The 24,933-nt window shown below is 41.5% G+C and overlaps 1 protein-coding gene across 4 annotated transcripts in view; it reads right to left on the bottom strand.

The window, feature by feature from the left end:
- Positions 1 to 24,933, bottom strand: part of FBXW11 (F-box and WD repeat domain containing 11) — a 75,653-nt gene that overhangs the window by 18,821 nt on the left and 31,899 nt on the right. For all 4 annotated transcript variants that reach the window (XM_057415137.1, XM_057415139.1, XM_057415136.1 and 1 more), the window contains 4 exons: positions 16,641 to 16,703; positions 15,338 to 15,563; positions 5,155 to 5,341; positions 4,422 to 4,512 (listed from right to left, as the gene is read on the bottom strand). In XM_057415137.1, the coding sequence (XP_057271120.1) occupies positions 4,422 to 4,512; positions 5,155 to 5,341; positions 15,338 to 15,563; positions 16,641 to 16,703 (567 nt within the window). The remainder of the gene's footprint in view (positions 1 to 4,421; positions 4,513 to 5,154; positions 5,342 to 15,337; positions 15,564 to 16,640; positions 16,704 to 24,933) is intronic.

Below are 24,933 nucleotides of genomic sequence, written 5' to 3'. Positions count from 1 at the left end.
CTTCTCAACTCATCACCAGAAATAGATCCTGAGGGGAAAACACAATAGTTGGCCAAGCTTCACAAATAATATGGCAAAAATCCAGGGACTTGGGGTTCTGGAATCAGCAGTATTAAACTTCCTACCCTGGCAAAGTGCCGATTAACACAGTCCCATTAAAACAGCTGACCTTGCCCACAACACTTTGGGACTGCACCCGGGCACAGGATGCCACACATCAACCCCATCATCTCCATAAACAAGGTCTTGCAAAAGCAGGTTCAGTTTTTTCCTGGGATAAGCCCTAAATCAGGTTTTCCCTTTAAAAAAAGCTCCTCAAGAGCTTGGCAATTCGGCATCTGACTTGGAGACATTTAAAATCACTGGACCACCTCTCGTGAAATGAAACCTAATTAAATATTTGGCTTCACAGCAGCGGTGGAGAGCAACTACCTCTTTCCAAGAACTTGGTTTCAGATCTCTAAATGTCCTGTTATTTTCAAGTCCAGTGATTTCAGAAGTGACATTATGTTCCTAAAATGTCTTTGGCACCAAATAAATAGATACTGGCACAACAGAATTTTCAGAGAGGCAGGGGAACCGGGTCATTGCCTGTTGTAACCTGCAGCTAACAACACTTGGTGGCTGCATGGACTTTTGACCCAAAATGCAAACAGAGCCCAAGGGAAAGAATTCAAATTTGCTATTTATCATTCCTCATTTTTCCTTCCAGGGGTGAATTCAGGTTTTGGATTACTTTTTAAATTCTGTCAGTCAGTCCAAAGGCCAGAGCACATGTTCCTTTGAGCTTATCTCTACCGACAAGCTAATTCAGTACCAGCTGCAATGACCAATAAATCTTATCATTAGAAGCAGTCTAGCAGAATTTGGTTCATATTTGGGCTCCACAGGTAAAATACTGAATGACAAGATTATTGTGGTACGTCAAATGTATTTTCCTGTATTAAAACATCAAGTCCTTTGGAGACAAAATAAATGTCTTATAAAACCACATATATAATTATATAAATGCTAATATGGTAGCCTCTGGCTCATCACTACCTCCCTAAACGCTGACCCTTTGACAGCAACAGGAAGATCTTATAAAAGTCCAGGCAAATATTTGAAGAAAAAACATTTTGGTATTCAGAGATGCAAAGTTCTTTACCAGAGCTGAGAGTCTTATTTAAGAGCTTCTGCACATTGCTTTGAAAAACGAAGGAACGGGAAGAGTATGAAACTGAGGGAGAGCATGACTTCAGGCTTAAGAACAGCATAAGGGGAGGAAAACATTAAGTGCTCCTAACCTTATAGCTAAGTTATGTTGTTATTTACCATCTACATTTTTAAACACTGTTAAAAGCTTCTTTTGACAGTCCTTTAGGGAAACTATCTGTGAAAAGTGCTTTGAAGGATGATTTATTAGAAAAATTATAATAGACTTCTGGATGTGGAATGATTATTGGCCCCTTGACTACTAGCAGAAGTCTAGCCCCACTCCAGGTTGGCAACCTAGAAAACAGCAGTATTTCAGAAGGCTTGAAGAAAATATGTAAAGAGGGAAAGATGTGACATGGCACAATGCCCCTGTCCTGCTGCCATCTCCCTCAGTTCTGCAGTTTCGAAGGACCAGGAGTGGGAAACACTGCCTGTAGAAACTGAGCAGTGATGATTCTGGAAGTAGCCAGTAGTTTTCCAAGAGAGACTTCTCCACTCCAGAAGACTGGACAAAGACACATGTGTTTCTTGTATTTGGGCAAACAGAGGCAAGCAGTACTCAAAATTCTACCTCAAGTGATTGACAACTGCTATCAACCAGGTTTTTCACAGACTTCTAGACACAAGCGTGGAATGGAAAGTACAGAACTACAGGAGATTTCCCCCAAACAGCCCTAATTCTTCTTCTCTGTTCTTACCTCCCTCCATCTGAGTAGGACACACAGGAGTTCTCTGCATGCCCCAGTAATATTTAACATAGTTGAGGATATCACCATTAGACAGAAACTCAAGTATGGATTGGGCAGAAACCATGGCAACAGCTTTACTCCTTGTACACAGCAGCAAAGACAACTGGTTTCCCACACTCCTTACTCACATTACTATTTTTAAGTGCTAGTGGCACAGCATGTTTTACAGCACTTTCTACCGTGCCAGCTCCACCTCAAAGCCTGTCAGGAGATAACTGCAGAACATGCAGAGTAAGGGGTTATCACATCATCCACATGAGCTTTATAAAATGGAAAAGAAAAGCTTATGAGCAGGAAGAAAGGGTGTTAAAGAGCATTATCACAGAATCACTATGTTGGAAAAGACCTTTAAGATCGAGTCCAACCATTACCCCAGGACTGTCGAGCCCACCACTAAACCTTGTCACTAAGGGCAAACTGATCTCCCCTCAAATCTCCCCTTATGGCTGCCCCACATGATCTCCACTCACAGCCATCCTCCCCCAGTCTGCCCTCTCATAGCAGCCCACACTATATAGCTGCTTCCCATACATGGCCACCTCTCAAGATCTCTTCTCATGGCCACCCCTCCTTACGCCCCATGGTCACCGCTCACACCCCATGGCCACCTCTCCTCTCCCCTCATGATCTCCACTCCCCCCACCCACCACGGCCGTGTTTCTTGATCTCCAAACACCAGTGTATTTCCTATTCATTTTTAATAGATCAGCCTTTACTTTTCAGGCTGTGCAGTGCAAATTTTTCTCCTATTTTGAGGGTTTAATATATTTATTGTTAATTTAATGAAATTTAGGGTTTTTTTAATACATTCATTACTACAATATATGTTTAGTGACACATCCTTTCCCCACTCCCCAATATTCAGAGACTGAAAATTATTTATATTTAGTATTGGTGATGAGAGAAGCATAAAGGGTTTCGGGTTTTATTATACCAGCAAGAACATTCCAATTGAGGGGCTTCATTTCTGTGCATGGTACTAGCAAATCTACAACTAAAGAATTAAGGGATTAAAAACTGGATTGTGACAGTTCAAACGGCCTCAGAGTTCTCAGACCATCTCTAATAAGAACAATTCCTACACAAATATTCCACCTGCACCTGAACAAATAAGTTACTCTGAAACTTTAAAAATGCATTACAATGACGCTGAACTCTGTTCTGCACAAAGGTTTTCACACTGCTTTGTGCCCATTTTCTTTACTGAACTCTGTTTTGCAGAAAGCCAGAAAATACCACATTAAGAGATCTTAATCCCACCGGCTTCTTTATCACTGCAATATCACGCAGTCATTCCTTATAGGGAGAAGCCATCTCCCTCCAAATAAAGTGTATATCATTCAGCTCACAAGTAAACATCAAGTTTGATCTCACTTTGTTTAGGCTACATTTCATGCCTAGTTCTTTATCTTTGAGACTTTATAGACTGTGCAGCAAGAGTTATAAAGAAAATATTTGAAATGGGATTATGTTTTCCAGCAGATACCTTTCACAGATAGGCAAAGAGGTCTGAATAATTTTGTTTACTGAATGCCAAGCAACACAAATTCCCATTTACCATAGCAGAATGAGTCCATTAAGTTCACATCTGTCTGAAATATCAAAACATGAGTTTCCCCACTAATGAATTTCAGACCAATAATTTCACATCCATCACGCTGTTGAAATAAACCCATTCAAGCCTGTGGTATAACTTATTTTGTGGTGGGTACACAGCAAACTGAGCAAGACAGATTTTTGCTGCTAGGCAGAGTACTAAGATGATCTTGATTTATCAGGAACGCTTTGAAAGGAGTGAGCAAACCCAATCTTCAGCAAGATAAGCAAAATTTTACAGCGAAGAAAAGAACAGCCACTCCTGCAGTTTTCTACCACTGACACCCCCGTGGGGTTTAGCATTATAGGACTGATTATTGTTCTCATCAAATCATTGGAGAGGGCAAAAACATCCTATATCATAGAATCATAGAATAGTTAGGGTTGGAAAGGACCTTAAGGTCAGCTAGTTCCAACCCCCCTGCCATGGGCAGGGACACCTCACACTAACATATGGTGAAGAAAGCTGTATTTGCAATGCTTTAGAAGTAATAAGTTACTAAATGAGCAAAGTTTTAAATGATTGGTGTTTAAGATATTAAACCTCGGATCACAAAGTGAGTGTAACCAATGTACAAGAACATTCAGCAGTACGTGGAGTTGTCTTGGAGTAATGTGTCTTAAAACAGCTATTTTATTAAAATCCATAGTTCCAAAAACCTTTAAATGCAAAAAGGATGCTGTTAACACTTAATGCACATACTGTGGCAGTGAATTATTGAGGCTATTTTTTACATAGCCTGACTAACCAGAGCTCACAAAGTCATTGTGATATGAATACGTATGACAGGCTTCATTCCTCCAACATGCACCACCTTTGAAACACTAACAATATGCAATGTTATTTCTCCTGCAGATACTATATATCAGAAAACATACCTCTATATCCTGTATTATCTTTGGGTATAAGGACCTGTAAAATGAATTTGGAGGGCCGTCTGTTGGTCTGTTTTTAAACAGGTACTGATCCCTAGAAAGAACCAGAAATGTATTTTCAATGCAGCACAAAGAATTCAAACTTTAAAGTTATTCAAACTCTGCAGAGAACAAAACCTGATGACATACACACACACAGAACACTTGCGAGAGGTTTCAGTATTGCTGTTCCAACCCTTGTTACAATTTGACAGCTTTATTTAAAATGTCCAAGACTAAAAAGGCAACAAGTGCTTTCCTTATGGTTTTCCAAATTAGGGTTCACTCTTTCATAAAGCTTTTAGCTGACAGGGTGTCGTCGTCGTGCTCTTTACAATATGCCTTGCATTTTCCTAGGCACACCGCTAGAGAGCACAGAGAAACAGGTTTCTGAAGCAGAACACTTCAACCCTTGGGATACTCTTAAAAGGATAGAAAAACTCCTTTGCCACAAACATAAACGGTTTCTGCGGCCCAATATGCTATTTTACATTTTAAGGGAAAATTAAGTTGAACTGGAAATAGCTCATTTGCAAAAAGTAGAGGGGACACAGCCAAAGCAGGAACAGGAGCCGATAGCTCCATAGCAGACTTAAGCACCTCGGTGATACCAATTCACTATAAGAGCTCTTGATTAGGGCGATTTGTAAAGGAGAACACTGTAAAAGGTGCATTCAGTTACTGTCGCAGTACTTACCAACCCCTTCGTTCTGACAGTCCCTTCCATAGCGGATCTGTGCGTACCATTCTTTCAATCAATTTTTTCCATAGCATTCCCTCAGAGATGACTCTCTGCCATTCCTTACATACCAGCTCTGCTGCACAAAGTGATCTGGCATCAAGATAGGAAAGGATGTTTTCTGCTATGTGATCTAAGCCTTGCTCTACAAAGAAATAAAGGCAATCAAATGTCAATCACTTCACAGTAAACCACAGAACAAGCTTTGCAATACATTCAAGAGAATTCAACACAGCTTTAAGGCACTGGAGCAACATGGCTATTAAATTATCACACCCAGAAGCACCAGTTACAGATTGATCCACACAGGTACATCAAAATCTGTGACACTTCACTCCTTTTCCAGTACAGTCTGCCTGCTGGACTGTCCCATTTCCACAGAGCAAGAATGGGCACAACCCAACATCCAGCAGTGTGCAAGCAGCAGAAAGCATTTTGCTTCTTCTGGGCACAGAATCCTGGACTTTTTGAGCACATAACACATTGTGCGACGTGATCCAAAAAGATTATCATCATCAAGCAGATGGTTTACTAAGCAGCAGTAATAAAATGTCAATTCTTTTACTATTTCTTTACATAACAATAGATACTTCAACTCCGAAGAGAGGACTGCACAGGAACAAACACAGACATAGTAAGAGTGCAAGCAAAAAAACTGCAAAAAGCATCTCACATCAAATGCAAGAACATCTTTTCTATTTAAGCTCCTTCTGTAATCTGCAGGTGCCAAGTCAACTCCTAACTCTAGTTCAGAATAAGAATCATCATAGAATGGTTTGGATTAGAAGGGACCTTAAAGCTCATCCAGTTCCAACCCCCTGCCACGGGCAGGGACACCTTCCACTAGAGCAGCTTGCTCCAAGCCCCTGTGTCCAACCTGGCCTTGAACACTGCCAGGGATGGGGCAGCCACAGCTTCTCTGGGCACCCTGTGCCAGCGCCTCAGCACCCTCACAGGGAAGCTTCTGCACCATAAATTCTAGTGCAAAGTCAATTTAGTTTAGCTTCACAAAGATTTCCCAATATATTTGGAATAGCCACATGAACTGATAATACCTTTGCACCTTTCTTGCATCTGCTGCTCTCCCACCCTTAGGGCATGCTGCCTTCAATGGCAACAGAAGTGCGCATGAGTGTGTGTACTGCTATCCGAGGACACTAGCTTTACTGGGTCAAACAATGAGTTCAGCAATGCACCACACAAGAACGCCCAAGTAAAACAACATTATTCCAAACAAAAGCCCTTTGGCAGCACTCACATATCCCAGGAACACCTAGGTGTCCCTGCCCATGGCAGGGGAGCTGGAACTAAATGATCTTTAAGATCTCTTCCAACCCAAACCATTCTATGATTCTATCCACCCAGGTTCTAATTTCATGCTCTAATTTCACCTGCAACACAAGCTATGTTGGTCAACAAGCAATAGTTCTTAGTGCACTGGGGAAGCACTGGCTTTCATCATGAAGATCCTCGCTACCAGAAGCGGCCAATTAACCCGTGTGATCCATCACGGTAGGATTGGATTGTACGTATTAAATGCACTCAACACATTAGCAAATTCAAATATACCAGAATTGGGGTCCTGCCCATTGATCCACATCTATGTAAGGCAATGTGCTGGAATATATTACTTCATAATTATCAGTTAATACTTATCCAACAGCTCTGGATACTTAGGCTGAAGCATGGTAAAAATAATAGGCACATCAGTAAAGATAATGAATACAGTAAGCTGGTACCATGGATCTATCAAGACATAACCAGGTGGAATGCTGCATGCATTTGTCTCTGATCTTTGCCTAGACCTTGTCTTTTGCTGAGGGTGCTAGGTTCAAAAATGTGGTTGTAGTTGAATAGAGGGACCAACATAGAAACCACTCAGACAATCTACTTGCACTAAAGTTAAAATAGCATCCAACTTTTCTTGCTCACATTCCAGCCCCAGTGTCACTGGTCCCACAAAAACAATCACTGGAAAGTCTGTCACTTATTTCAAAGGACCTGCAATTTTGCTTTCCCCAAAACTCCACTAGATCAGAGATCTAGAATAACTCCATCTTCATGAATCATGTATGCCATTTGGCCAAGCATGAAAAACATCTTTCAAAGTCAGAGATGACGACCTTTTTAATTTTCCACTTTATCCCATGACAGCCTAATTTAGGCTTCAAATAGCCCTGAAAAATCAAAGAAACTACTCTTATTTTAAGAATTAACAAAGTGTGCTCATATAGTCCTCCACTACACACTAAATCTGGCATGCCCTTTGTAAAAATGAACAGCAATCAAAAGAAAAAAACAATACATGAAGAGTGTTTCTTCATTTCTTCTCTAATTTAGAGAACTAGAAAAGGTTTAAATAAGGTTTAGACAAATCTTTCAATATCAGTCATAACAGATTCAAGTACCTGAAGCATAACGAGGTCCAAATAACCTGTGGGTCTCAAATCTAACCACTTCCAAAGCAGTTAAGTCTCTCTTATAGCAATACCATGTCTCAGAGCAGCTTTAAGCTGCACCATTTTCTACATAAGCAGTTGAAGAAAATACCAGGGCACTGAAATAAGTCATAAAAGCAGTCTTCCAGCCAGATGCATCCCAGCCTTTCTAGTAAATAACAACTTGCAGGTTCTAAATACTGTTTATTTAGGATATATTTATCATACTGTGATGAAAGAAGCAGTTCTCAAGGTTCTTCCATAAAATATAATCACTGCAAGGTCATTTTCAAGAGTCATGAATCTCTGGGTATCAAGGAGACAAATTAATTCACTGTGCAAAGTAGAGGACACAGCTAGCTAAAAACAGTAAGAAAAACAGGTCTGCTGAGTAAGCATCCCCCTGATTGTGAAGGTTGCAAGTGTGAACAGGGCACAGGCCATGTTTTAACAGGAACAGATCTAACTGTTACTGTAAATTTCAGTACAAAATAGTTGTGTTTGACAGTGTAAGATCAGCCCATGCAGAGCAAGTACATCATACAGTCTGTTACATCTGTAACACTGGAATCACACAACACAGTCCCCTACATATTCTCCCAGCCCAGAGGACGTGCATTTTGAAGAGGACTAGAAAAAAACTGTTCTACAGCAAACATTGCAGTTCCCAAGGCAAACCATGCAGAGGATATGACAGTTAACCACTGTAATTCCATCCCAGACAGTGCTCAAGGCCAGGCTGCAGAGAGCCATGGGCAACATGGTCTAGCGTGAGGCATCCCTGCCCATGGCAGCGGGGCTGGAACTGGATGATCTTAAGGTCCTTTCCAACCCAAAACCACTTTATGATTTTATGATTAATTCAAACTCTGTATGAGTAGAGCTGTACATTGAGGTTCCTGTATAAGAGGTGCTTAAGGCTCCTGCTTCGCTGCACCATTTTTCTTTCAGTAGCCATTATACAACACCTGAACTTAGCTCACCCTCCTTTCCTTCTCAAGAGAACTAAATTAGTGCATTCACAATCCTCCCAACATGTGTACACAGTTCAGGGGTAAAGGCGTATTAATATTTGCCTCACATAGGGATATTTAGTCAAATCATTAAGTAATAAAAGAGTCTACAGCACTATGAAATGACAGAATTGGTAATTCAGTTCCACCAGCATCAGGCTGTTTCAAGGCTACACATCAAATATAAGTGAATGACTAACTTTGGAAGACGTTAGAAGAAACTAGGAGTAAACACCAAAGTAGGTTACAGGTAAAGCAGCAGACCCAGAAGTTAAAAAGGGTGGAAAACACTCTGATGCCAACAGAATTTCTGCAAAATGAGTCAGAATGACAAGGGCACCAGCCTTCAGCTTCCAGCTCTTGCAGAGACACAATGATGCTGCCCTGTCCCTTCCATCTGAGAGGCATATTGAATTAGTGGTAGCGTGGCTGTAGAGCAGAGGCACACAAACAAATCTTTTCTGATAGCTTTAACTTCCCATTGTTAGAAGAAAAACACACTCCAGCTATATCTGCGTTCCAAGAAAAGCCAGGAGCACAAGATAGACCAATGACAGTCAAAGCTTTCAATGTCTGCACTTTCAAGGAGTAAAACTCTTTACTGGTGAATCTGAAAGATTGCAGGTGAAAAAGCAAATGAATAATGCAAAGGTCAACATATAAACTGTACAGCTGAAGGAACAGCTGCCCCTGGGCACACTGTGGACAAAATACCACTATTTATCTCTAGTAAAGATGGGGCAACAGGGTCCACACTGAACAGGTACACATCCATCCAATTCTCTTCTCATTCCACAGTTGAGGAATGTAATTCTGCCCAACTGGCATCATTTAGTAAACCAATCATCACATATACACTTACCTTCTGAGAGGAGGGAAACTTAAATGCTTTTAGTTGAAGAGTACTAAGCAAACCTAACTCTACCCTTATTTCAAACATGTACTTCAAGTTTCTGAGGCAAAGCAGCCACGCTGGCACTCAGATCTATTGCTGACACCTCACTGAGGGTTTTGAGTTTTGAAGTGTAAAGATCATGAACATGTCAGGTGTGCAATGAACAATTCCCAAGGGAAAAAGCAACAAACAAAAGTTACTCAAAGGATATTCATGCACAAAACAGTATTTTAAACGTTTATCTGTTGCTGCCATCTCCTGGCAACAAACTGAATGAATGATTACCCTCCTCAGAGATGTGTGCTCCGAGAAGCTGTGAAGTTACCAACAACCAGCCCAGTAAAAAGGCTACACCGCAAAGCATCCTTTAAACTCAAGTGCATGGTTCTGTGGGGTTCTGGTGGTGGTAGCTCTGGGGTTTTGCCCCTCTACTAACATACCTGTGTTATCTTTCAGAAGGTAATGAAGACGACAGCTTGGGAGCTGGACTTGATCTGTGTCTCCGGGTTAGGACTTCATTTAGCTTTTGATGGCAAGGGAGTGTTTTTGAATCAAGCACAAACACTTTAGGAGTTTCATATATAGCATATTCCATTACTAGAAACTCATGTTACATTTTAAATCCTTTTTGTGAGTAGGAACGTTAAATAGTGTCAAAAGAATTTGATACAGATCACAATTATGAGACCATAAAAGTATTTGGATCACAGTTAATCAAGATGGTAGCACACACCAGTGCTGGTTTTCTATCCTAACACCTTCTGGCACCAGGCAAACATCCAGTTGCCAAAGTACATGGTTTTATGCTTTTCTATTTAGATATGAATGTAATGTCTGAATAATACCATGTGTGTATTCATCAACATATGTTGAACTGGTTTTAGTTTTCTTTTCCTTGTGAATTACTACTTTCCAAAAAGCGAGTTACACAGATTAAATGCAGTTACACAGAAGTGATTAAGAAAAATGATACATGACACAATATTTTGCCATTGTTCAGTTTTTCACACAACTGCCTTTGATCTCTGTTCCATAGCAATCCTCTGAAAACCAGTTGTGAAAGGCTGGATCCAAAGCCACCTCTCACGTTTCAAATCTGGAAATGGCACCTGAATGACCAAGGTACCACCATCAATTCATCCAAAAGCTATGTCTTTCCTGGAAAGAGCAATCTTGCCATTTCTGGCTGTCAACAAGACTATGTGAAGCAGAGATAGGAGTTGGCAAACAACTGCTGAGGCACCAGGAGTCATTAATGCCATTACTCAGACAGAGTTAGAACACTCACAGCACCACCAGACAGCTGACTGCAGCATCCCAAAACAAAGCTTCTCCTCATGAGTTTGGGGAACAACACCACAAAGACTATGCTCCAGAGTGCAAGTAGGACTGAGTATCACAATGGTTTTGGTGCCTTTCTGTGGCATGTGCAGAACTCTGAAGTATCAAGCTCAGTCCTGGGTCCTTCTCAAAATCCAGTTTAAAAAAATCAGTTTACTATGACACATACAAAGCATTTAGAGACAGGGCCAGAACACAGCTCCTAAGGAGAGTCATCTCCAAATAGTCTCAGATGGAAAATTCTCCTTCCAAAGGTGAGGCTTGTCTTATATATGTTAGGAATGTTCTCAAGCAGATTTAGACCTGACTGCCCATCTACAGGAGGATGCCTTATGGAACTATCAGACCAAAGCCAAACATGAGAGAGACAAAACCCAAGTGACAAGTGCTCAGCTTGGTTTTATTCTCTTCACTAACACAAAGATTTTTCAGAATCTCGCTTGTGGTGTAATTCTAGTACCAAACATTCATTAACATTTAATTGAGCTAAACCAAGGTTCGCAATAAAAGTTAACTACAATCAGCAAACACGTTTCTACAACAGCAAATGCACATATGCATATCAACTGGAGTGCAGAGGAGACGACAGAGATGCTGCGAGGGCTGGAGCAGCTCTGCTCTGGAGCCAGGCTGAGAGAGCTGGGCTGGGTCAGCCTGGACAAGAGAAGGCTCCTGAAGGGGAGACCTCAGAGCAGTTCCAGTGCCTAAAGGGGCTGCAGGAAACCTGGAGAGGGGCTTTGGACAAGGGCCTGTAGGGACAGGCCAAGGGGAATGGCTTTAACCTGCCAGAGGGGAGACTGAGATGAGCTCTTAGGCAGAAGCTCTTCCCTGTGAGGGTGCTGAGGCGCTGGCACAGGGTGCCCAGAGAAGCTGTGGCTGCCCCATCCCTGGCAGTGTTCAAGGCCAGGTTGGACACAGGGGCTTGGAGCAAGCTGCTCCAGTGGAAGGTGTCCCTGCCTGTGGCAGGGGTTGGAACTGGATGAGCTTTAAGGTCCCTTCCAACACAAACCATTCTATGATGATTCTATGATTCTCTCTGGCCTGTACACTTTTAACACATAAAGCCTGGTCTTTATGAAGCTAATATCCCATTGTGTTTTAAGGATCAACTGTGAATTACTAGGCAGAAGCCCGTTATTAAAATGCATAATTTTTACAATTCTGTGTAACACTGGTCACAGTTAAAACCAGATCTTTAACAAGCAGAAACTTAAGTGTTTTCTGATGTTAAAACATGGCAATCTCATCTCCGATGAATACACAGAGCCTTGAAAGTTGCATACCAAGCAAAAAACACACAAACGCTTTGCCACCAAGTCTATTCTTACGATTTTTATAGCTTGCAGAAGTGCACAGATTTAAATTGCTCACATTAAAAAGAGACATCAAGTAAAATATTTACCCTAATTAACATAGTAGGAACAGGTCCAAAGCACAGATACTTAAGATAGACTCACTAGCATTATTCCAGACAACGCACAGGACTAAGCTGAAGACGCATTAAGGCCTGAAATAGCTGCATGTACCTATTTCACATTGACACCGAGTACTTAGTTTCATAAACAGTTTCTGAAGTAGGTACTAAACCCTATCAATTTTCTTTAGTAAAATGCATTCAGTATTTACTGGTGTGCTTTTCAAAGCAAAAAATTATGCCCAAATCTTATGCCTCTACAAGAGTTTCTGCAGTTCTGTAGTAAATGGTGAAAACCAAGAGCAGCTGTTGATTATAGGTACCAGATGAAGGTTTGCTTCCATTTCAATAATGAATTAGAACAATTAAAATCCACAGCGATTTCAAAGCTCAGTGTGTAAATATCACTTTGTATGGAAATGAAACCCGGCCGTGGGATGTCAGCTCTCTAAAGCCGATTAGCATCAAATGAAACAGTCACTCAGATCAGGCAATGCACATTTATGGCTTTAGAAACAAATTTCAGAAGCAGCCAGGCAGAGAGCCTTACTTGCCTGACTAAGTGTAGAGCTCTCTCAGAGCTTTAACACACAAAACACATATGGAAGGGACTTTCTTTCCTAATCAAGGGTGATTAGGAAACAGCAGTGCTCAAGGGGTCAAAGTTGTAATTCACTTAAGGAAAAGACACAAGTTGGATGGGACCATGCAAGGCATGTTATGATTAACATCTTAAAGATAATTAAGCGAATCAAAAGCAAAGAGGCATCTTAAGTTATTCCTGCAGTTATGCTGTCCATTATACTCCACTGTCTTTTGACACACTAGGGGAAACACTGTTGGCAGTTGTGGAAAAAACAACGAGTATAGGTCACCTTCTGAGTTGCTCTCATCGTACAATAGCTGATACAGCATTAGCTTTAACCATGACAACTAGCAGAAAAGAGCCCAACCACAGCCCCATTTGTAAGAACAGACCCTGTAGACTAAACATTCTGCCACCACTTACTGAAAAGCACACCAAAACTATCACTTTTTCTGCTGAAGCAGAAGGAATCCAGATACTACAGACTTCTCCCATTTTTCCTGTATTCTCACACGTATAAAATCAAAAAGGACATTAAAAACTTTTCATTAAAAAAAAAAATTATTTCTTTAAGACAAGTGAACCTATCTTTTAAGCTCCCCTTGACCCAGCTTCAGTGTGCCCTTGAGCCCAGAATGCCCTCCGTGTGCTGGGCTGCACCCCCAGAGCTTGAGCAGCAGTTGAGGGAGGGGATTCTAGCCCTCTGCTGCACTCAGGGGAGACCAACCTCAAAGCCCTGATCCAGCTCTGCGGCAACAGCACAAGAGGGACCAGGAGCTGTTGGACTGAGTCCTGAGCAGGCCACAGAGATGCTGTGAGGGCTGGAGCAGCTCTGCCCTGGAGACTGAGCTCTGTGGCTGCCCCATCCCTGGCAGTGTTCAAGGCCAGGTTGGACACGGGCTTGGAGCAAGCTGCTCTAGTGGAAGGTGTCCCTGCCCGTGGCAGGGGGTTGGAACTGGATGAGCTTTGAGGTCCCTTCCAACCCAAACCATTTTAGGATTCTGTGATCACCATGACTGTTCACATTACTTTTTTAGTGAATCCCAGTTATTCTGTGGAGAAATCAACATTTAGTATTTTAAAAACAAGTTGGAAGAAACATCCACACTATCTAAAGGAAGCAGCTCTCCACTTGAGACAAGGAGTACATTTATGCAGGTATTCCACATCATCTCCCTGTGTCCTACCTTATGCTCTTCATTCCTCTCCAACTACTCAGAAGTTCATTTTAGCCATGTTTTAAAGGTGAGCCAAAATTATCCCCCCATCACCCTCAGAAGTTGAATTCCTCCAGGTTTTGTGAAAATATAGCAGCGGTCCAGAGAGCAGGAACCCATAATAATCAAGTAGCATCTGTCCAGACACCAGGGGATCCATCATGCAAGACCACCTGAGCACATCAAAGCTTACAAAAGCTTCTGAGCTTGTAATATGACCAGTCTTTAAAGGAACTTTAGAGCTTCCTGTGCTCAAAAAATTCCCAGTTTTCCAATTCCTTTGTATTTTCTCATCATCCGCTCTCAGTGTTCACTGTTGTGGCTTGGCACTTTGGGGATAACATCCACAGACTACTCACTCATTGTAGCGTGAATCTGTGCTGTTGTACTGGCAGTGGCAAGCAGAACATTGTGACCACTTATTTCATGCTTATTTCCCACTCTGGAAACAGTATCTACACATTTACCTTTCAAAGAATGAAATGAATCATCTTCTCAAGCATCAAAAACCCTGGGATACAATTCCTTCCAGAAATTAATGGGAAAATATACACAACTGACCATAAGATTGAAAACTAACAATGCTATATATAGTTATTAATGCTCCTTTTTAAAAAATGAATAGCACCTGTAAAAACATATTTCATGTTCAAACTACTGATCCAGGTTTACACTGATGGGTGGCAGAAGCAGACCTGAGCAACTGGAAGAAGGAATCATGGCTGGACTATACAATGAAAATCCACAATTGCTTTTGCTCTGGAGTCAATAACCAGACCAGACAAACTAGACTCACTCAGCAGGAACTTTTTTATTTAAGACTTGAGAAACTTAGAACTAAACTAAAATGTCATAAAGGACTTCTTAAATGAACACACCTCTGGAGTATCTTCTATACCTATGGGGTTCATATGAAAAAGGAATTTAGACCAGAACTTGCAGAGATAAAACTTTAATGACAACTCTCTTCCAATTTAAACACAAACTATTCTTCAGGATATGCTACTCAAACTGCTTTTACATGGAACAACACTGGCATCCAGTGGCCAATTCAATTAATCACAGAAGTGAATGACCAGCTGCCCTCCTGTCCCTCTTTTGACTAGGAAGCACCATTTCTTTATTCAAGACAATCTAAATCTGGAGGATGTTCCAAAAAGCTTGCATGCAGCCCAAGCATTAAACAAAAGGAGAAATATTTGTGAATGCACCTCTTGTAAAATAAATACTAATTTACCTGGTAATGCAGTGATGAAGTCCCGTTGTAACATGGGCTTCAAGTAAGAGTTAATATGTCCATGCTGATAGTGACACATTCGTGAAATAAGGTGTTCCACAAATTCAACTTGATCTGATTCAGACCACTGGTCAAAATATTTAATACACAAGTCTTTTTCCTTTTCGTAGTTTCCTTCCGATGGTCTTTTTCTTGAGACAATCACAGATGAAGTTCCATTACTTATCTGGTTTTAGAAAAGGAGTATCAGTATTAACATACAAGCAATAGAACAGCTTTATAAGCACTCTCTCAAGGAAGAATATGTGAGAAGAAATAATCAAACCTAAGTTTTGAAACACAGTCTTCAAGCTATGGGTTATCCCTTAGGAATTTCACCTTTCATAAAGATCAATGAAAGGACTTTGCTCATAAGTGCAAGTTACTTGTTACACTGAAAGACTTGAATTCTTTACACCTCCTACCATGTGAACAGCAGGGAACTTAATTCATTTCAGAAGAAACTTCTTCAGATAAAACCAGTGTTTTTTGTTGCATATTGCAGTTTCCCTCTGGTGCATACTGCACTCTACCTCCACAAATGATTTACAAATGATAACTTCCAACAGTTAAAATAATACACATTTAGAGACATACTAAACGTGGGCATTAATACTCTAATTGACACAAGAATTCAAGAGCTTCATGTCAGTGTTGAACTGCTTGTCCATAAATGAAAACTGAGAATTACATGATGTCAAGAGCCTGCTTTGTTTTTGAAAGACAGCTCATGACAATATTTGGGACATGCACATGAAAACATCATTAAAATCCTGGGAGCTTCAGCTACAAAAAGGATGCTACGAGAACAACACCCCAGGACTTACTGCTAATTAGTAAACAGAACCAAAGATTGATGGCCGGGCTCTTCTGCGCCCTTCTGGAGACCAAGAGGGATGCTGAGAACAACTGTCAGCACTGAAATATTCCCAAACTTCTTCAAAGCAAATCAGTTACAACTCCTTGTTGATTTTTTCCTTCTGAATGACAGTCATGCTCAGAAAGGTTGAACTGTATTCCCAAGTACCCTTTGACACAAAACCGTCCTTTCAAGGTCAGCACCAACTCCAAAATCTGAGAGGATCTAGCAATTTCTAAAGTATTATTCATCAGTATCATCCTTCACTTGAAGGCTGAGCTAATTTTAGGGTGATACAGTCAACTACGTACAAGGATGATTATGCAGATGCAAGATTTGGAAGTTTCTCAAAAGCAAGAGCATGCAAAATCATGCCAACTCTCTCTACACAAATGTGAATCCTACCTGCCACAGGGTATTTTTCTTTGGAGACTCATCTTCATTCTGATCCTCCATTACTGATGTGTTCTAGGAGAAAAGAAAGGGAAAAAAGAAGAATTAGGACTTCACTTTTTTATTCTATGGCAATTCCTTGCTCTACAAGCATTATGAAAAAGCAAATCAATTGAACAGAGAAAATTCATTTTCCCAGTGAACAGAATTGTCAAAGATTTCTGGCCACAGAACCTGGATATTATAAATAAATTCCCCTTTTAACTGACATGTTTATCAATTCCATTTACTGTAAAGATAACTCCCTAACCCCGCTTCAATTTCCCTTGACAGGTTTTCATGCAGCCTTTCAACGCTTTTCTCACTGGGAAATAAATTCACTTTCATCCTACTCAAGCCAAAGTAATTAAACCTGTCAAAGTAATCAACCAGCACTTTCTGCCAAAGTTAAATTGCATACATCTAGTTGAAAGAAAATAAAATCACTATTCACTACTTACATGCAACAGAATACAATTTTTTTCCCCAGCTCTAAGCTTACCACAGGGAGGAGGAACCATTCTCTGCAGAACGTCTCTGTAATTCAGTGCCAGAGCCTGTGCCCTATAACCCTTGGCAGTCACCATCTTTCTTCACCCTGACTTAATTACTGTGCTCTCCCCATGTTGTAATTGCTCCTCCCTACCTCCCCTTTTGTTCAAGGGGATGTAATTTCTATAGACATTCAGATGCAAGTGTTTCAAGCTTACCTCAGGTTTTCAGAACCTTTTACTCATTTCTTCCCTTTTTTGTTTAATTATCTGCTCCTCATTGCTGTCCATACCACAAGTACCATCTATTTCTACCCACTCAATGGTACCCCACACCTAGGCAATTATTGCTTATTTGGCTCCCCACCAACCCTGTCCTCCCCATCCTTTGTGCCCAGGAGATACCAGCTAACTGGCATGAAAAACTGAGTGCCTTAAACCATTGCCTGTATTTATTTCAGCCTTCTTCCTCTCTATCAGCTGTCTCAGCAGAAAGAGGAACAACACACTCAAGTAAGACACATGATGGAATAAGTCACACAACTCCTTTATTCTTGCCATCACAGATTCGGGATTAACCCCTTAACAACTATATCCACCCCCACTGAAAAGACAATTTCATCTCGAAAGCATTCACTCTTTCATCTCCTCTTTCCTGCATAAGGGATATACCACATCAAAATCAGAAAACTCAGAAAGTTAACAGTATCACCCCTCTAGGCAAGGATTCCTCCACTACCTGGCTGCACTGCTCTGGCTGAAGTCTACCTTGGATCTTCTCTGCCTTGGAGGCATGAAAGAACATGCACAAAAGACCACATTATAAATATTATGCACAGTGGGTGATAGAAAAAAGATCTTGGGTCTGTCTAGTTATGATGCACATGACAAAGAGAACCTCACAAAATGGCTAGTGGGGAATCCAGAAACAGACAAAAGCAGTAAAGGTGCTGCATTACTCTGCAGGTATGTACATTTTAGTGTTTCTGGACACAGAACAATAACGCTGGAAGAGTAAACCACCCTTTCCACATTTCCAGATTTACAGTCTCCCGATGGCCATTCCGGTTATTCACAACTACACGCTGGTCACAACCAGCGCGATCACTGATGTGCAGGTGATGTGTGAAGGATGCTCTCCCACCTCCTGCTGCCACAAGAGGGAGCACAAATCAGCTGTAGGCTTCCTGGTACCCTACTAGCCCACAGCAGTTACGCTATTCTGGAAAGCAAATGGGACTACAGAGAATTATGCAGGGGGGCTAATTTTGTTTTATTTTAAATTTCAATGTGCAGAAATATTCATTACAGTGGTTAGATGTTGTTAACAATGTTTTTAATTAGTATGTCTTTAAATGAGTAAGTAATATTTCACCTGTTTTGCAGCTAAAGGCTAAGTATGTGCATTGATCCTGTGAGCTAAGAACAAGGAACGGGAACTCTCCTTTAGAATATCAAACATGGATGGCTTGGGTCAGCTTATTCAGCAGAAATCCCACAGGAGATCAAGTCAGCCCCAGTCAAAATTTCCTTTGGTAGCTCATGGCAAGACTGCCATTGCTTTCTTCTGCTCCTTCACCAGGAAACATCAGAGACCACTGCTAGGTTTTCCTGGATGCAGGCTAAGAATTGTCTCTTAAACATCATGTCTTTTCATTCTAGGGACATATAATAAAGCTATAGCAGAGCAACACTGTAACACCAAGTGTGCAAGAACACAAAATTCACCGAAATTAGACTTCCACACTAGGCAGATTGCAGAGCAGGTTTTTATCTGCTGCACACCTACTCAATTCTACTGTGCCTCTGGTGCTGCCAAGGTAAAGAAAACTGGGTAGCAGGCTTTAGGAACATGTTGCATCCTTGGCATGTCCACTAACACAAGGGAGGCCGGCACTTCTGCACCAGTCTTCCTTCAGAACATCAGAGCACAGTCTTGGCTAAGTACTGTCTTGGATGGACACAGGATGACCTGGCAGAGGCAGTACTGCTGCTGAGGGATATTTCCATTTCTTCAACATCTAGGCACTCACAAACATCATGAGGGCAGTCTACACAGAATGGTTTTTAGGCTGGGAATTTAACACTGCATTTATGCATTGAAGCAAGAAGTAGATAGCTGTATCTACTTCTACAGTCTTGATTGTGCTTTCGGTCTTTCCCCATCCTAAACTCACTCCAGATTTCTTGGTGTATTTTAGAGCTTGATGGGTTTAATCCTTCATTCTCTCCCTTTCTGATCCCAAATATATAGCTTAATTTCCCTATTATATCTGCTCTTCTTAATAAATTTGCTCTACTTCCATCTTTGACACTTAATTTTAGGGATCATTCCCCAGATCACACACAACCTAACCCAGACTATAATGTGTCGTAGAACCATAGAACCCCAGGTTGGAAGAGACCTCAAGGACCATCAGGTCCAACCTTTCCAGGCAAAGCATGACATATGCTAGATGCCCTTGCACCCTGTCCAGCCCAGTCTTGAGTGTCCAGCATTGGGGAATCCATTTCCCTGGGGAGATTATTCCAATGGCTGATTGTTCTCCTTGGGAAAAATTTTCCTCTGGTGTGTCTCTGGAGCACTCAAGCCTACTAACTGAAGACCGAAAGATGACCGGGTGGATCCCGTTCTGCTGTCTGGAAGAAGCAATTAGACATCTCTTATCTGTCCTGTACATCCACAGCACTTGGCAAAAGAAGAATTTCAGAATTCCTAACAGCTGGTGTCACTGGTTCTTGCTCAGGAAGGCCTCCAGCTCTTGTGCAACAAGATAAGCATCTACAAGTGCAACTCTTCCCTTCATCATGCTGTTGCCTTCTCCCAACCTCTACCTTGTTGTTCACCCCACCCAACCTCTACATAAAGCTACCTTGCTGGCCACCTCCACAGGTTCCCCAGGTAGCTTTAAAGCGGCATTAACACGGATTTCACACCATCTCCCTGCAGCTCTGATGCTGAACACAATCAAGACCCCTTATTCCAGTACCTCTGGCAAGGCCACAGGCGCCTGCAATACCAGGGACCAACACCTGCAGACTCTGAAAGAAGGGGCTTGGCTTTTTACCACCAGAGCCTAGCAGCTTCCCACAGCAGATGCATAACTTCATAACTCCTAAATATTGCCAATTAATCCCATCTATAAGTTCATTTTTTCCATAAATTCTTGTTCACTTGCTCACAGCTCTTGCAAAAGTAGAATGATTATTTCCAAGCAGCTGTCATTCCTAAATTAGTCAGCTTGGAATAAGTGCTCCCCATCCCCTACTGGGAATAGCAGTGACAACAGATAACAATAGCTCTAAGCATAGATGCTTTCTGTTGCGTTACAGTTGTTATAACCCAACTGAATTAAGTTATACTGAGAAAAGCCTGTCTTGACTTCTACTAACAGCAAACCCAGCACTGGTAGTAAAACTTACAAATTGCTCTACAAGCTGTAGAATTTTAAAAGCCTGTTTCCTAAAGACTTTTATCCCATACTCCTCACCCAGCTCTGCAGTAACTTCAAGCTTTCTTTGGTCCTTCTGCTCCACAAAAGCACAAAAGGCTCTGGGATTTCCGAGATGCAGATGAACATGGTAAACAGGTTCCAAAGTTACTTGAGGAGAAAGAGGTACAAGTGTAACTACATAAAGCTCATTTCCTCTGGAGGTTATGAAAGGCTTCCAAAAATAAAGAGCCATGAATGATCCAGGTTGGAGGGGGCTTGAGGCAACCTGATCTAGTGGAAGGGTGGTTGGAACTGGATGAGCTTTAAGGTCCCTTCCAACCCAAACCCTTCTAGGATTCACTCTGTGATCCCCAAAGGCAAAAACTGTGTAGGTATTGTAAAACTTCAGGTACCTAAAACTGGCATCTCAAACATAACAGTTCCACATAGGTATGGCTGTACATTAGGTACAAAAGCATCTAAGTTTTCCTGCAGATGAACGGCACTCAGCCTGCAAGGCTCATCTTGCTCACGTGAGATATGAAACAAGGGCTGTATCTTTCTGGCAGAAATCTATCAAACCTGCATGGACCAAATTCCTACCAGATTTCCTGTTAGCTACAGGCAGGTAACACTTGCATCTGAACCATGCTTCAGGACTTGAGGGTGCTTTTAGTCACTTAATTGGCTTTGAAGAGAAACAGCATGGTGCAGCTTTGTTCTTTAACCCAGTTTTAGTTCTAGTATTGAGAGAGCTATTACAGAAGCGATAGCAGTAATCCTGGGAACTGGGACAAGACATACAAGTCACAGGAGTAGCACCTAGCAAAGCAGACAACACTGCTAAGCTGCTTTGATGAGAAGCTTTTGCCTACCGACAGACGGATTCACAGGATACAAAGGATGGATGGACAAAACTAGACAACAGCTGCGTTACCTTGACAAAGAGAAAGAATAGCAGTCTTGAATTACTGTATTTTCAGCTATAACGTAAAGAAGAGAAGTAGAAAATAAGAACTTCTATTTCCCACTACCCTTGAGACTACACCAGTAACTCTCATCTGAGTTAAAGACCAAGCTAAGGTAATTGTAAAATTCCCACTCTACAGAAGAGATACCAGGAAATTTCAGTTAAAAATCACAAAAAACTAATCAAAACACTTGAGCTAAAGTTGTTCAAAGCCAGGGTTGATGGGGCTTGGAGCAACCTGGATTAGCGGAAGGTGTCCCTGCCTGTGGCATGGGGCTGGAATTGGATAAGCTTTAAGGTCCCTTCCAAAATAAACCATTCCATGATTCTATGAAACAGGCTCTTCATCTGCTTTAGTAAATCACTTCTGCATCTGACTTCAGAGAAGTTCAAGAAATGATAAAAACTAATACATATTTGGACATCATGAAGCCAAGCACAGCAGATTAAGCTTGAGCTCTGTATGCTCAACTTGCCTTCTGAAACCAGCTCTGCAGCACAGGATTGCTGTATCAATTACACGTTCACCCAGAGGAGGAGACGAATCCACCATCCTATGTGACAACTGGACCACATCAGTGAGGAAGAAAGCTGTGTAACCATCTCTACCATCTAAAAGCGATGAGCATGTGCTCCCCATGCCTTCCTGCTTTTAATATAGTCAGAAAACCCCAAATAGTTTAAAGCATTTCCAAATAAATGCAAGCCTCTCCTTAGGATGTAATGGTCACTATTTTCTAATCCAGGAGCCTGTTAAACAGTGTTTATTAGCAACATCTTGATACTTGATCAGGGACAGGAGGGGATTTTCTTCTTTTAACTACTGAGAGACTCTTAATAAAAGCGTAACATAGCACAAACACTAAACAAGGCTGGAGGACCACTAAAGCGTTCTAGATCCCTCATTTACTGCACCCCTCAACAATCTGTATGTACCAGTCTGCAAAGAAATGTAAAAACACTACAGTGCTTCCAAGTGCCACGTCAGAAGTAGGTGCTCAGCTACGGGTTTAACCTCACTACAGAAAGTGATTCCTTCCAATATTTATCCATTAATTATGTAAATAGATAAATACGCATTTTTGCTTAATTTAGTGAGAATCAAGTAACATGGAGGGGGGGAATCTCTTGAGAAAAATAGAAAACACAGCCCATGACCAAATGATTGTCCAAATAAAGAGTTTGAAAACATGGCAGATAACCCCCCTGTTCACAATCACTATAAAGCACTTTGAAAACAAAGCTCTAAGGTTCATCAAGTTAAACTTGATTTAGTTGCAGGTAGTCCTGTAAGGAGCAGGGTGTTGGACTCAATGATTCTTAAAGATACCTTCCAATTTGAGATATTCTATGATTATAACTTGAAAGCTATCTGACTGACCATGGACATGCCTATATTTGACATGTGTATTAGTAGCTGCTTGTTTCACCTTAGTGCTTACATAAATAGCTTAGCTTAAGGACCTGCACAAATTCAGCTCAATACACTTCATTTCTTACCTAGCTAGTCTGCCCAGTTGCCAGGTTTTATTTTAGTGCAGTTATTGCTGGAAATTCTAACAAAAATATACTTGAAATACTAAAAAGAGTCTCCAAGACCCAACAGCTGAAGGCAAAATTAGAAAAAAAGCCTCACACTGCAAATAAGGCCTCACACTGCAAATCAGTTTTATTTGGCCCCTGACTAACCACCACCAAGCTTGCAGGAAGATTGGGTAAATTCAGTACCAGCAGACAGCTCTCCAATTTGTGTTTCAGGTTGCTAAAAAAACCCAACACCATAGTTTGACCGCAAGCTGTAGATGCAATGTTTTTAAAACATAGCCAATGCTTTTACATCCCTGGATTGATACCCCCCGGGTTGTTGGTTTTTTTTTGTTTTTATTAGAACATTTTGTCCAGAGCAGTAATTCCCCCAAAACCAACAGCTGCCTGTTCCTGTCTCTGCTCAGAGAAAGAAAACCTCAAGTCTATCTTCACCTAAATTGGAGAATCCTAAAGTGGTTTGTGTTGGAAGGGACCTTATATCTCATCCAGTTTCAACCCCTACCATGGGGAGGGACACCTTCCACTGGGGCAGCTTGCTCCAAGCCCCTGTGTCCAACCCGGCCTTGAACACTGCCAGGGATGGGGCAGCCACAGAGCTCAGTCTCCAGGGCAGAGCTGCTCCAGCCCTCGCAGCATCTCTGTGGCCTGCTCAGGACTCAATCCAACAGCTCCTGGTCCCTCTTGTGCTGTTGCGCCGGAGCTGGATCAGGGCTTCAGGGGGGGATCTCCCCTGAGTGCAGCAGAGGGGTAGAATCCCCTCCCTCGACTGCAGCAGCATCTCCATGGCCTCCTCTGGACTCTCCCCAACAGCCCCAAGCTGTTCTTGTCTTGGGGACCCAAGAGCTGCCTCAAAAGAATACAAGCAGATACTAAACAGGTTATTCTGTTTAATCACTAATGCTCTGATGACTGGCAATTAGCACCAGTATTTTAACTTGCTTTCTAAAGTACCTGTCTTTACCTTAAACTCATTACAAAGTTAATTTGCAGTTACTTCCCTAAATAAATAACTTAATATTCAGTAGGCCTGACTTAACATGAACATAATCACTGAAGTCAGATCAGTGTGGCCTGCGTCCAGAGAGGACTAAACTGCATAACTCACTTTGAAAATGAAAATGATCAGCAGTTTATCAGCTACTATTTTAATGCTATTTCACCTAACACTAAGCAAGGGCTCCAACTCCACCACAGAGCTTCTGGTGATGGCATGTCCTTTTAACAGGCAGTTGTCCACACGAAGTGCAGTCTGAAACCACCTGGCAAAGCAGTGAATTTGTTAATTCACAGACAACCTGCAAAGCACAACTGTTAATGAAGTAAGAAAGTAACAGCAAAAATCACTGTGCTGGCTTTTAGTACTTCAGAAATAGTGGAATACAGATTCCTATGAAGATTAGGCTTAAAAAGAATAAATCATTCACTGATTAAACTAGCAGCCAGCTTAGGCTGTAATAAGAAATGTGCTACTTTCATCCAAGTCACCAGCTCGTCTGTACTGCCACTCAAACTGATAGCGCTAGGGGGAAAAAAAAATGTAAGTTCCTGCAATTCCAAGAGATATCCAGTGTTTTCAGCAGCACATAAAGGCTCTAAAATTAGATGGGGGGATGCCTTTGATCCATCAGCCAGGTTTGGAGATCTGTGATGGTTTTTTGAAGTTGGCTTTCGGGGCTTTGGGGTAAATACGCAATACCTTATTACTCCTTAAGGCAGGCTTACTTCAACAGGCACTGCAGGATCACGTCTGCCACGCTCCTTGCGTAACTGTTTCAAAGACACCCTAACTCTCATTAAATTTTCTAAGTGTCTGGAGTAAAGAG

The sequence above is a fragment of the Pezoporus wallicus genome, unplaced genomic scaffold, assembly GCF_028554395.1.
Source record: "Pezoporus wallicus isolate ANWC-B61680 ecotype Strahan unplaced genomic scaffold, APGP_CSIRO_Pwel_v1 contig_4161, whole genome shotgun sequence".
NCBI lineage: Eukaryota > Metazoa > Chordata > Aves > Psittaciformes > Psittacidae > Pezoporus > Pezoporus wallicus.
The sequence above is the reverse complement of the archived record's forward strand: the minus strand, read 5'-3'. Positions and strand labels throughout refer to the sequence as shown.